Source organism: Lampris incognitus, chromosome 9, assembly GCF_029633865.1.
Source record: "Lampris incognitus isolate fLamInc1 chromosome 9, fLamInc1.hap2, whole genome shotgun sequence".
Lineage (NCBI taxonomy): Eukaryota > Metazoa > Chordata > Actinopteri > Lampriformes > Lampridae > Lampris > Lampris incognitus.
Genome location: NC_079219.1, coordinates 18,761,248 through 18,775,562, shown reverse-complemented (window position 1 = coordinate 18,775,562; position 14,315 = coordinate 18,761,248). Strand labels below are relative to the sequence as shown.

At 40.4% G+C, this 14,315-nt stretch overlaps 1 protein-coding gene across 1 annotated transcript in view; it reads right to left on the bottom strand.

Annotated features, from left to right (window-relative positions):
* LOC130118405 (transcription factor E2F3-like) overlaps positions 1-13,133 on the bottom strand; it is a 35,988-nt gene extending 22,855 nt beyond the window's left edge. Inside the window, exons 1-4 of the mRNA XM_056286849.1 lie at positions 12,855-13,133; positions 9,077-9,194; positions 8,757-8,887; positions 30-118 (exon numbers count right to left, since the gene is read on the bottom strand). Of these exons, the coding sequence (XP_056142824.1) occupies positions 30-118; positions 8,757-8,887; positions 9,077-9,194; positions 12,855-13,133 (617 nt within the window). The remainder of the gene's footprint in view (positions 1-29; positions 119-8,756; positions 8,888-9,076; positions 9,195-12,854) is intronic.
* Between the last annotated feature and the right edge of the window lie 1,182 nt (positions 13,134-14,315).

Here is a 14,315-nt window from a genome sequence, read left to right as displayed (position 1 = left end):
TGGAAGAGGGAGAGAGGGAATCTACTTACATCCACTGGATATTGTTCTTGGATTTCTTCTTAATGAGATGAATGCCCTCCAGTACATTGGTGATGTCATACAACCGTCTTTTCTGGACCTGAGTAAGGTAGATACAGCTCTTACCAGTTCACAATTTTTTGGTCATCATTTGTATTCCAAATAAAAACGCTACCCTTCTATAAGAATGAGTAAATTCAGTTGCTGCCACAAGTAGGATTGGGTATCAATTACCAGTTCTGACTTGACGCTTTCAATAAATCAGTAAATAATTTATGACATAAATGTAACAATACATTTGTGATTCAATAAACCATTTTCTTGATACTTAATAAATAGCCTATTCTTCGATGGGTCACCAGGTTTACCCTGTTTTCTTCTGTCGCATTTAGCAACCGAACTTGCCATAACTTCGCACAAAATGTAGGTCCCATTTCTATCTTTTGTGATTTTGTTGAAAAGTTTAACCTGACCCCCCCCTTTCCCCCCCAGTTGTATCTGGCAAATTACACTACTCTCCGGAGCCTTTCGGTCGCTGCTCCACCCCCTCTGCCGAGTGGGGAGGGCTGCAGACTACTACAAGCCTCCTCCAATACATGTGGATTCGCCAGCCGCTTCTATTCACCCGACAGTGAGGAGTAGGGATCGACTGATTATCGGTCTGGCCGATTATCGGCTTAGATATTTGTCATTTTTTATATTATCATTATCAGCACATTTTTACCGGCCAAGCAGATATTTTTTTTTTTAAATCACATATTGAAAATGTTTATTATTTCCTTACATACAAAAAAGGTTTTGAACAATCACATGAAGAGAAGCGATGTGAAAAGAGGAGAAAGGGGAAACTTGTAGAAAAACGGCAAGCAAGAATGGTCAGGGTGTTTGTTCAAAAGCATAACTACAGCATTATCAGGAGTCAAATCTATTAGACATGCCAATAAATGCTGCAATAAAAATTTTCTGCACAGGTTATGAAAATAAACTTCAAAATGAAGCTACAGCCTTTATATAGCTGGAACTCACCTGAACATTTTTCAAGGCATTTCTAAATTTTGCAAGTCTTTAAACCTTCTCAGCATTGGCAACATCATTCCTTCAAAATACCTTATTGACAGTTGCTTTTAAAAACTGTCATAGATTTCCAGAAAGGGAGAGAGCAAAGGCCGACTCTTTGGTAAACTGGTAGGGCTGTCAATGAATGTTCCAAATTCGTATACAACCGAATCATGGGGGCGGGGGGGGGGGGGGGACCCACATGGGAGAGTTTTGTCTGTGTCCCATTCCTCAACTTCCGTGCCGGCTACTCCTGCTGAATCTCCAAACTGGGAGCGCACAGACTCCCATCTACTGCAGGTAATACACTGACTATTGATAAGTACCTCATGCAACCCCACTTTAAAAAACCTGAACTATCACTTTAAAGATACGAGAAAGGGAATATAATGACACTAATGTACATGTTTCCATTCAGTTCAGTCAAAGCCTGCTGGGAGAACTTTAACCAATTAATGTGGAATTATTTTAATATTATAATTATTCAGTTTGATCAAAGTTGACTTCCTACTGTCCAGCGCTGTTTAATTCATTCCATTTTCACGTTTTGGAAGTTATTTATTTTTAATTAAAAAAGAATTCCACTCAGATTGTTATTCAGTGCCTTGAACATCATGCACTTTATTTTTTCAAATATTTTCTGTTTTACACAAAAGTCAATCAAACATATATTCATTTAAAGGCAGCCTTGTGTTGGGGTTTGTGTTGCTGTAAATTATGGCACATTTTTTTTTACGTTCACTGCAACTGAATATCGGCCCCAAATATCAGTTATCAGCTGCCACAACTTACTGATAATCAATATCGGTATTGGCCCTGAAAAAAACATATCGGTTGACCCCTAGTGAGGAATTTCGCCAGGGGGACGTGGCGCATGGGAGGATCATGCTATTCCCTCCAGTTCCCCCTCCCCCCAAACAGGCACCCTGACCGAGCAGAGGAGGCGCTAGTGCAGCAACCAGGACACACACACACACACATCCAGCCTCCGACCCGCAGACACGGCCAACTGTGTCTGTAGAGACACCTGACCACGTCGGAGGCAACATGGGGACTTGAACCGGGACACCCGTGTTGGTAGGTAACGGAATAGACCGCTACGCTACCCGGACGCCCAAACCTGATTTTATAATGATTCCTACTTATTGTTTCTTTGAATAGCAAATACCATCAACATTTCAGGAAATGTGCTCTGACTACCTGAACACACTACAACTGTGGATGAGAATGTGGAGTTGGGGCCGGTGATGGCAGAGGGCATTTATGAGAGTTAGCTGATGTGGCATGGAAAGAAAATTTTACATTGTCATAGGTCTCCCCCTACAAGTTGTATGCCATTTTGCAACTGGTTATACAACATTGTTGTACATGCATCCACACCCCTGGGCCATGACAGCCCCACCAGTTGCATATTTTGGATAAATTCTACCCATCTTACAGCACAAAACAGCTTGAGCAGAACAGGTGAAAAACACAAATGGAATTAGGTGTTTTCATGTGACAACTAGAGATGCGACAATCCACTTTAGTTCCCATCAGATACCTGAATTTGGATATCTGCTAATACCGAAGTTCTATTTTCTTGATTAATATTATCATCATCAATCATAATCATCGTCATTATTGTTATTGTCGGTATTATGTGTAAGGTTACATGACGCTATAGGTAACCACACAGCACTTATTAAAAAAGAGCAAAATATATACAAAAATCATTGAATTTATTTTAAAGCAATTTATTTGAACTGTAGTTTAAGTAGGCTTCACATACAAACAGATGCAGGAGTACACATTGGTATGGCAACTTCTTTAATGTGTTAACTGACTTAGAGTCAAACTGTGCTTTTTTTCCCTTCTCCAAATTACCAAAAATAATATTTTTTTTTTATTTTTTTTACAAAAAGACCTATGCTGTAGTCATTTCACATTAAAATTCCAGAATGATTTATATTTTTTTTGCTGGTGAAAGACATAAAACAACACTGACTAAGAGGTGATCTGTAAAACCAACTGGAAATATGTTGCTCCTGAATAACCTGGTGTGAGGGTGTCTGGCGATATAGACCCGGTCTGGCCTGGCAGCACTAACCCTGTTCCCTGAAAACACGTGTACTGTCTGCTGTTTGAATTTTGTATTTGCAAAGCATCAATTAAATCAAATTTTGATAATAACCTGGATAAAGTGATGGAAGATTGTAAATGTTGTTCTTTACTTGTCCTGTCACTTGTCATTACTGGTGACAGGTGGGTCTGCCGCCTCCTCTTCCTCATCACTCTGCACCTCCTGCCCAGGCATGGCTGCAGCAGCTACCGGGACAGTTAGGCACACAGCAGTACCACTGGGTGATAAGAGTTACTACATTATCTACGGCCATTTTATCTTTCTCCAAATTACTACAGCGTTTAGAAGACTCCAGGTTTACATTTTGTAGGGTAGAGGCAAGCCCGTCAGGTCCTGACATGCGGAGTCGATTCGGGCTGGGCTCTTTTTTTAAATAGATCAGACTCGTTTAACTTCCCAGATATGTGCAGCAGCACACATATGCAACAGTATGTAATATTGATATATTGATTATATTGCAAATATTATACACATGTATGCATGCATTACACATGACAGTTGGCTGTGTGTCCGTGCTTGCGTGTATCAGAGAGTGCACGTCAGAGAGAGCTTAAAGTAATATTGGTGTCGGTCTTCGGTCAGGCTGAAATATTGCAGATTTTTCGGGCTGGGGCCGGGCTAGAGTTTTTGGCCCATGCAGGGCTCTATTTTAGGTTTTACTTGCTTCCCCAAGGCCATCAGCCTCGTTCCCGCCCCCGCTTCAACTACCTAGTCGGCGGCTTCCGCATCCTCCGCTTCCTGCTCCCTATGCGGGCAAACGAAGCACTTGTGTCCCACGTCCCTGCACTCAAAACACTTCATACTACCTCAGCTTACATATACCATTTTGGCTATGGTGTTAAAATTGCATTATTACATATTTATAATTCATAAAAACATCAGATTCCCCGCCTGGTGCCCAATGACTGCTGGGATAGGCTCCAGCATCCAGCAACCCGACTTCGGATAAGCAGCTTGCATAATGGATGGATGGATCAGACTATGGAATCTAAATTGGTTGTAGATCAGTACAGTCTGATATCCTGTGAGTCTGATATCCTATGAGTGAATTACGTCAGTATCGGCACCAAATACCGATACTGGTTCAGACCCAACTCTAGTGACAATATCCAATTTAGAATAAGCATAGCCAAGGTTGCTCATCCAGGTTTCTCATAACCATAACCTGGATATGAGCTTATTACGGTTACTGAAAACAGGTTATGGTGTTCATATATGCCAACTCAAAAATTTGATACTTGAATATCCTGAATACTGATGGGATTTTAGTGTGCATGTAATCATTGCCAATGATTCTCCCAGTCAGTCATCGTTAACACCCCAGATTCAGTTAGCGTCAGCACCTTAACAACTCACACTCAGGTAAAACAACAAAGAGCAGACCTACAGCTTTTATAAGGCAAGATATCGTTGGTAAATTTGACAATAGATTAGATAAGAATTGTCTTTATGTATGTTCAATAATCCAGGTAAGAAAATCAAAGAAGGTTGAATCAGTTCATCTGGATACAACGTTTATTGAAAGATATGTTTCTCATCTAAGTGATTTCTTCAGTCTAAATGACTCAATAATACAATTGAAACCTTTAAGAAAACTGTAAATGAGTTGTCGCCGTTTATGGCATCACAAACTGAGGATCTTGTGAACAACTTCAACTAAAAATATGAAATATCTTTGACAACATTGCACCAGTTAAAACTAAAAACACAGAAAAACAAAAAGCCCCTAGAGAAATGGAGTGGTTGTTAGGCAGCTATACGAGTGTCGCCAGGCAGAACGACAGTGGAGAAAGGCTAAACTTCAGATTCATCATGAAATTTACAAGGATAGACTGAACAAATACACCAAAGAAATTAGCAGGCCATACAGTCTTTTTTCTCTAAAATCATTAATGAAAATATTAACATTAGTAAAGTGCTTTTCTCTACTATTGATCAACTTATTAATCTACCATCTCTAAACCCATAAGAGACGCTGTCCACTGAAAATTTTGAGCAATTCGCTACATTCTTCAATAACAAAATTATTGCCATTAGACAGAACATTAGCGCCTCAGTTTCCAGTAATAAACCTACCCTCCAGTTCTCCAGAAGTATCACTGGTGCCATGTCTCACTTTGACCCTCTAGACCTTAAAAGTCTAGACAATATTGTTGGGCAGCTCAGTTCCTCCACCTGCTGCTTGGATCCTCTCTCTACCACATTTTAAAAAAATGTTTTCAATTGCTCAGCACATGTCTTAAAAATTATCAACTGCTCTCTTCAGGCAGGTATATTTCCTGCAGCACTTAAGACAGCTGTCATTAAACCACTTCTGAAGAGGCGCAACCTTGAGGCAACAGCCACTGCCAACTACAGGCCCATCTCAAATGTACCATTCCTCAGCAAATTACTTGAAAAAACAGTTTATTCTCGAGTTAATAACTATTTAATATCAAATAACCTTCTAGCTATTGATCAATCAAGTTTTTGATCTCACCATAGCACAGAAACAGCACTTACCAAAGTTGTGAACAATCTGCATATGAACATGGACTCTAAAAAATTTTCTGTTTTTGTGCTCCTGGATCTCAGTGCCCCCTTCACCACTATTGATCATGACATTTTGCTAGAGAGATTAGAAAAATGGGTTGGCCTCTGGCCCAGTTCTCAACTGGTTTAGAACATACCTACAGGACAGGCAGTTCTTTGTGTCTATTGGAGACTTTTCCTCAAATAAAGTGGGTATAATGTGTGGGGTACCCCAAGGTTTGATTATTGGACCATTACTATTTAATCTCTATATGCTCCCACTTGTACATGTTATACAGAAACACAAAATAAATTACCATAATAATGCAGATGATTCACAACTGTACATGGCCCTATCTCCTGATGACCTTGATCCCATACATTCCCTAACCCAGTCTATTGACAATATTAATCTATGGATGTCAAGAGAACTTTTTACAATTAAACAAAGACAAGACAGAAATACTTATTTTTGGTACAAAGACTCAGAGACAGAGAATTAATGCTCATCTCAGCTCTCTGTCTCTGGAGTGCAAAAGGGAAGCCAGAAATCTCAGCGTAATTATAGACAGTGATCTAAATTTTAAGAGCCACATCAATCATCTCACAAGATCGGCCTTCTACCATCTTAAAAACATTTCAAAACTAAGGGGCTTTCTATCAAAATCAGGCTGTGAGAAATTAATCCATGCATTTATAAAAAGTAAACTAGACTACTGTAATGGACTATTCACTGGCCTCCAAAAATCTGCTGTGTGCCAACTAGTTAATTCAAAATGCGACAGCACGTGTTCTCACCGGAACTAAAAAGTATGAACACATTACACATGTTATCTTAGATCTCTGTATTGGCTCCCTGTCAAAACTAGAATCAATTTTAAAATTCTGTTAATTGTATACAAAGCGCTAAATGTCCTTGTACCACACTATATAAAAGACATGCTAATTACGTACAAACCAGCAAGAACTCTCAGGTCCAATGGCAGTGGTCTTTTAACCATCCCTCGTACTGGGTCTAGAGCAGGGGAAGCTGCATTTTCTATTTACACCCCAAGTAGATGGAACGCCCTGCCTGAGGACCCAAGAGAGGCCCCCCACACTGGACACATTTAAAAGCAAGTTAAAAATCTTACTTTTTAAAACAGCCAACGGATAAGTTTTTGGTGTGTGTGTTTTGTATAGTTTGATATTTGTATATTCCGCACCAATTCCTGTATAACTGCAATAACACCTGTTGATATGCATATTTATTTTCTGTATCTGCATTTTTATGATTAATTGTATTGTCATTTTATGTAAAGCACATTGTGCTGCCCTGTGTATGAAATGTGCTATATAAATAAAGTTAAGTTGACTTGACTAAGTTAAATAAAGTCAAGTTGACTTGACTTAAACTGACTGCAGGTATCACCACTCTTATAACCTACACAGTTGCATAACAACCGAAACCAACAACCAGTTTCATGTGCAAATATGGCCGTGACCATAAACTAAAGTTTCAATGGCCATGTGTACAGTATTTGTAAGAGCGGCCTCTGGCCTGTAGATGGCTGTAGACTGCAGAGTCCTGGCTTGACGTGTTAGCTCTCCTGTGCCATTCTCTTGGCCAGCATCTGTTTAGTTTCCCCAATGTACAAGTAACAGCAATCCTCTTCGCACTTAACAGCAGTATGCTAAATAGACGCTGGTCAAAAGAATGGAACACAGGAGAGCTAACGCATCAGGCCAGGACTCCACAGTCTATACCCATCTACAGGCCAGTGGCTGTTCTTTCAAGGATGAGGATGTGCATATCCTTGATGGGGGAACGCTGGTTTGAAAGGGGAGTCAATGTGAATCTATGTGAAGAAGGAACGACCATCCCTGAACCAAGGAGGGGGTGCCTAAGAGTACATCTGTCACCATCTTACAATGCTGTGATTATAAACATTCCCAAATCCTCTGAATAGTACACATAGCCATTGAAACTCTAGTTAATGGTCATGCCCATATTTGCATATGAAACTGATCGTTGGTTTCGGTCGTTATGAAACTGTATTGTTTATAAGGGGGGGATACCTGCAGTCAGTTTAGACTGAAGAGTCACTTAGATGAGTGATGAAACATATCTGTCATAGACGTATCCAGATGAATTGATTCAACCTACTTTGATAGAAAAAGAATTCTAAAGAATGATAAAATCTAGGTAATTAAATAGTAATTTGAATGTAATATACTATGCTGTGAGATGACCAATGTCCTACACCTCAAATATTATACTGACAATAGTATTTGCTTGTGAAACACTTTGGATCCTACTCAAACATTACCATAACAATTGGAACGGAGATTTGCTAAGAACTGAATTTAGTAAACTGAATCCCAACCAGAATCAATAAAATCCAATGGATACCAAACTCTACCAGGTCACCTGGTAGAGTTTGGTAAAAAGCCTTCTACAGCGCTCACAAGATTTAGTCACTGTGAGCAAAAATATTTACTTCATAGTTATTTTTACTCAGAGCAAACAGTATTTCTTTCATATTTATTTACCCACAGTAACCCTCCCCCAACATACGCGTTGTACAACTAGAATAATGAAAACACAATGCACGTTTATTTTCCGGCATCATTGCTTGACCTGCTCTAGAAAACAAAAAAGATATCAAATCAATTTAAAGCCCAATTGTTGGCTATGAAATAAGTATCCTACTAAAACATATTCTTTATCTATTACAGCTGCTTAACCAATAACTTGTGGGCCTCTGGTACCAAAATCACGTACACATTAAAAAAAATAGATAATCCTCACTGTGGCTTACTTTTTGCATGGACAGATGCAGCAGTTTCAAAAGTTAATTCTCGATACCAGTCCTTATGGCACATTGGAGCACCTAAACATGAAGGCTTGGTAGATTTGCTGAGGATACTGCACAAGCTTTCCATTAATGGTACCATCAATAAACTAAAGAATCCATCTACTAGGGAGCTTCCCTATGATCTCCCATCTTATTGATTGGTTTTACAATTTCTGTGTGCCAACTTTTCCTTCAGTTTGAAGCTGACTGACCTGTAAGGTTTCCGCAGCAAGGTTGAGGTCCAGAACCCCATCAGAGGATTGGGCAAGTAACTCTACAAACTTCTTAGTAAGCAGCCCCAGGGAGGTATCATACCTTGTCTTCTCTGTTGGAGACTTGGGGGCTATGCAAGACACAGAACCAGACACACAGAGTGCATTTTATTTTATATAACACTTTTGTGAAGAAAACAAAATAATAACCACTCTATAGGGAAGTTACAAGTTGGATTTTCACAACTTTGTCCCCAATTTGTACGAATTGCTAGCCACACTTGAAAAAGGTTATTAAAATATTTGGAACTGCGTCTTACTTCTGGGAGTCTTTAATCGTGTTCCGTTGGCTCCTGCCGTTGATCTACCCTTTGGGGTTCTGGTTGGCTCTGCTTGGTAATGATGGTCCGAATCATCCAATGCCAACCGCCTCTTCGCCTGTAAAACCAGGAACATACAAACACAAAATTTAGGTATGCTCCATCGTTTAGCGATTAGTAGCTAGTGCACAAAACCTTTTCCTTGTAGCGTCACCAGGTTACACCATGACCTATATCATGCATTCCCTTTTGTCTCCATTAAAATGAGAGAAATCTGACTTATCGGGGAAGGTTGAATCAGTTCATCTGGATACATTTGACAGATATATTTCATCACTCATCTAAGTGACCTCTTCAGTCTAAACTGACTGCAGGTATCCTCACCACTTACAAATACAGCTGCATGATGACCGAAACTAATGACCAGTTTCATATGCAGATATGGGTATGACCGTTAACTAGTTTCAAAGTCCATGTGTACTATTCACAGAGGATTTGGGATGTTTGCAATCACAGCATTGTAAGATGACCAAAGGCTGAATCAGTTCATCTAGATACACATTTATTGACAGATACATTTCATCAATCAACTAAGTGACCTCTTCAGTCTAAACTGACTGCAGGTATCCCCACCCCTTATAAATGATACCATTGCATAACGACTGAAACCAATGACCAGTTTCATATGTATTTATGGGTGTGACCATTAACTAGTTTCAATGGCTATGTGTACTATTCCCAGAGGATTTGGGAATATTTGCAATCACATTGCCAGATGGTGACAGATGTACCCCCCCCCTTCAGGGATGATCGTTCCCTCTTAACATAGATGGCCTCTTTGACTCCCCATTCAAACCAGCGTTTCTCCCTATCAAGGATGTATGTGCACATCCTCATCCTTGAAAGAATGGCCATGGGCCTGTAGATGGGTGTAGACTGCAGAGTCCTGGCCTGACGCATTAGCGCTTCTGTGTTGTGCCCTCCTCTTGGCCAGCGTCTGTTTGGTTTCCCCAATGTACAAGTCATAGCAATCCTCCTGGCACTAAACAGCGTACACTATATTGCCCTGTTTGTGCTGGGGGACCCGATCCTTGGGATGGATAAGCTTCTCGTGCAGCGTGTTTTGGGGTTTGAAAGCAACCGAGATGCAGTTTTTGGAAAATACGCACCAAAACTTTTCCCGGCACTCTAATTAATGATCACGCCCATATCTGCATATGAAACTGGTCGTTGATCATTATGCAACTGTATTGAGGGTGGGGATACCTGCAGTCAGTTTAGACTGAAGAGGTCACTTATGAGTGATGAAGTGTATCTGTCAATAAACATTGTATCCAGATGAACTGATTCAATCTTCTTTGACTTTCTTACCTGGATTATTGACATACATAAAGACAAAATCTTATTTATGATTTTCTACATTCATAAATGCATGTTGTCACACATAGTTCAATATTTTTCAATACTGCAAATCCATCACAAGGGCAATCTTGTGTGTAGGAATTCAGATATGACAGAACTATTCGTCGATTTCTCATTCACTGTAGAGAGTGATCTATAGAATATTGTGGCTAAGTAGAATTAAGACACAGCTATGGATTCCATCACATCAATGAAGCCAAAGCATAACGATGAAAATGTCCCAATTGTTTCTGTGGAGCAAGGGAGAAACGTAGTTATTTTGTAGCTCTGGGACATAGGCTCATTAAAGAGTGAGCAAGAACTCGTTTCTAGCCAGTGTTTGACAATTTGCATTTTGAAAGATATGAATAAAAGGGGTGAAAGATGAAGAGGACAGTGATGGTGGTGTGGGGAGGGATTCTGATGGTGGCAAGGCTATAGTATAACACCACACCCATTAAGTTGGCTAATGCTGGCATGTTGCCTTTCTACTCGCCTCAATTTTTATTGATCCAACATGCTGGACCCAACATACTATATCAACTACAGTAAATGGGTCTTGGCGTCTTTAATGCCCCATGTAGGCAAATCAGAGGTGGTTGATCACGATGTATTTTCCCCTCAGAAAAAGTATAGATCTTATCCCTCAAATGCAGACGTGATGGGTCTTGATTTTTGTTCAATGTATCATAAGGGCAGTCAGCTCTACCAAACCTTGGCCCATAGCAATAAATGTTTAGCTTAAAAAAAAGGTTTACTATCACTTTACGGACATGGGGGCCCACCAGAACCATCTCCATCCAAAATTAGGGGGAAATAAATTAAGAACTTCTTTATAGCCGTTAAATCAAAGATGCAATTTCCATTTTCTGAATTCTTGTCACAACTTATCTTGGTTGAATATAATGAAGAGCAAAAAAAGCATATATATGGACCCTACCTGTATGGTATCTGGATGACTGTCTACTTGTATGCGCCATTTTATTGTATATACATTCCTTGCATTGATAAGACTTGATAGAGTCCAAGTGTGGTTTGTATAAAAATTCAGGCCGTGTATTACATATTACCATTTTATACCCAAAATGAATGTGAAAGCCTTTTACTAGTTTTTAGCACCCTAGCACAACAAGGACTGTCTTCATTCACTGCAAATTCAAATAACCCCTCCCTGCCATTTGCTAAATTTGATCATATTTGTTCAGTTCTCATTAGAATTCTGAACATTCCTCAGTATGTGTCCAATAGGTCCAACATGCCATCTGATCATCATGCTGATAAGGGTAACCTGGCCAGTTAAACCATCTTGACTTGCCTGTACTACTATTTTTGAAACTTCTGGGTTTAATCAAATGCTGAACATACTTTTAAAGGATCTTCTATATGATGAAACCCAAGTCAAGGAGAAAGATGAAACATGCCCTCTATTGACAGTCAAAATGTCAGCCATTTTATATCAGCATACAAGGCTACTTAGTCACAGCATGTTTATGAGTACAGCTCAAGATGGAGAGGCTGGTAGTTTACAAAATATGAATAATTAAGATTCAGACAAGACACCCAAACCTGGTGAAAGAACTGTGTGGTTTGTGTGGGCAAGAGTACTGGAAATGTGCAAGCAGCACGATAGCAATAAACTCGATTTCAACTTTTGTAACCCAACATAACGCAACATTTTATTACTAATAAGGAATTACATTGGACAAGATTGAGGTCAAAGCCAATACTGTTCTTTTTAGCAGACAATATTGCGACTAGCCATGAAAGCTAACTAATGTTTTCAGGCTCCATCCAAGTTGGCTTGCATCTTTAGGGGCGACTGGAGGAAATGAATCCAAAAGTACTTTTCGAAACTAAAGTGCATCTCTAGCCATCTGAAAATCACTAGCTGCTGTGTTTGCTCGTTTTTTCTCGTCAGCTAGCTAAAATGCCCATTTAGGCTAATAGCCAAACTACCCCACCAACCTCCCTTCCCCCCCCCAAACCAAGACACCAACAACAGCGACTAGGCCACCGCTAGTAATCTTTGACCATTATTTCCATCTGATTGCAAGGGTGAGCCAAACTCAAAGCACGATTAAGTTAGCATAGCATGCTGTTTAAAGGCAAATATGGGTTTCTTAAAATTGAAAATTACTCTGAAACTCTTCACAAAAGTCAGTAAGTCGCCGAACCAAGCCAGTTCTGCAACTCGGCTAATGTTAGTTAGCTGCCTCGCCAGGTTGAGCTTCCCCAAAACGAGTCCTGTAAATGCACTTGCTAAGCAGCTAGCTGCCGAAACACCAAGCTCGGCTAGCCCAGCAGGCTAACAATTTGGTGCGTTTGTTGCTAGTCACACCAATGCTTATCTACGAAAGCGATTTGGAGAAATTATTACCGGAGGTCTTCCTAAAGCGGGTCGTTGTCCGGCTCCGTTTGTCGCAGCTTGTTGTGGAGTTGAGTAAATGTTGTTTGTTTGAGGTTCGGACAAACAGACATTTGTCTGTGTAATATTGCAAGGTGGTGGGGTCGTTATTATCTGGATATATGTAGCACTGGATAGACTAGGGTTCAACCGATCCGAGAGAGTTGTTAAAATAATATTATTGTCTAAAGGAGAGCTTCCAACCCCCGCTAAAATCACTTTGTCCGGAGCTGAGGATATCCCTCTTCTCATCTTGGCCAGGTTCGGGATACCCCTTTTGTCTCTATACTTTCAAGCCCGTTTGGCCGCTAATCCGTCGTAACAATTTCAAAAATAATCAGACCAAAGTATACCTGAAGTTCAAATTCAACGAATCTAACAAAGAATTTCCTGACCAGAAAGTGCATTTAGGCAGATGCAACGGATTAAAAAGTAGCGCAACTCTCTACTCTCCCGTCTAGAAATGGCTTCAGGAAACGGACTGATGAATGAAGGGATACGGTTTACGCGCTCAAGAGCCCTCCCGCGAAACTCAGATTTCCCGGGACTTTTTCAAACAAAATTTACATGTCAAGCGCTATTGGTCAGGCTGATCGATATCCCCGCCCATATTAACTCCATATGGTCGAATACAAGCGCGGCTTTGACGTCGCCACGTGTTCATTGGGTAGTTGTAAACAGGCGACGTCACTTGACACGCCTTACGTATTTTTTTAGCACGTCGGCAGGTGGCGTTCTTTCCCAATTTTGCGAATGACAGACGGAGGGAGAGGATAGATGCTCAAACAGTGGTCTTCTAATAGAACTAGTAGAGAGAAAGAGACAAGACCCAAGCGCTGAAAAGAATAAGGATATTTATGATTTTTGTTGTCTATGTAACCCCCCCCCCATAGTGGTCACAAACTGTTTGTCAAAATAAATTACTGCAAATGCTTTGTGGTAGTAAAAGCTCTGTAGGTAATTTACACTAGGCTGTCACAGAAAGTTGAATCAGTTCAACTGGACACAATGCTCATTTGAGAGAAACGTTTCATCACTCATCTAGGTGACCTCTTCAGTCTCAACTGACTGCAGGTACCCCCCCCCCCATATAAACAACGACCGAAAACAACGATCAGTTTAATATGCAAGTTGCCGTGACCATTAACTAGAGTTTCAATGGACATGTTCAGGGATGGTCGTTCCCTCTTCACATAGATGACCTCTTTGACTCCCCGTTCAAACCTGCGTTCCTCCCTATCAAGGATGTGCACATCCTCATCCTTGAAAGAGTGGCCACTGGCCTGTAGATGGGTGTAGACTGTGGAGTCCTGGCCTGATGCTTTAGCTCTTCTGTGATGGGCCATTCTCTTGGCCAGCGTCTGTTTGGTTTCCCTGATGTACAACAACAATTATACAATAATTATCCTATCAAATTCATCCTTGAGAGGGAGA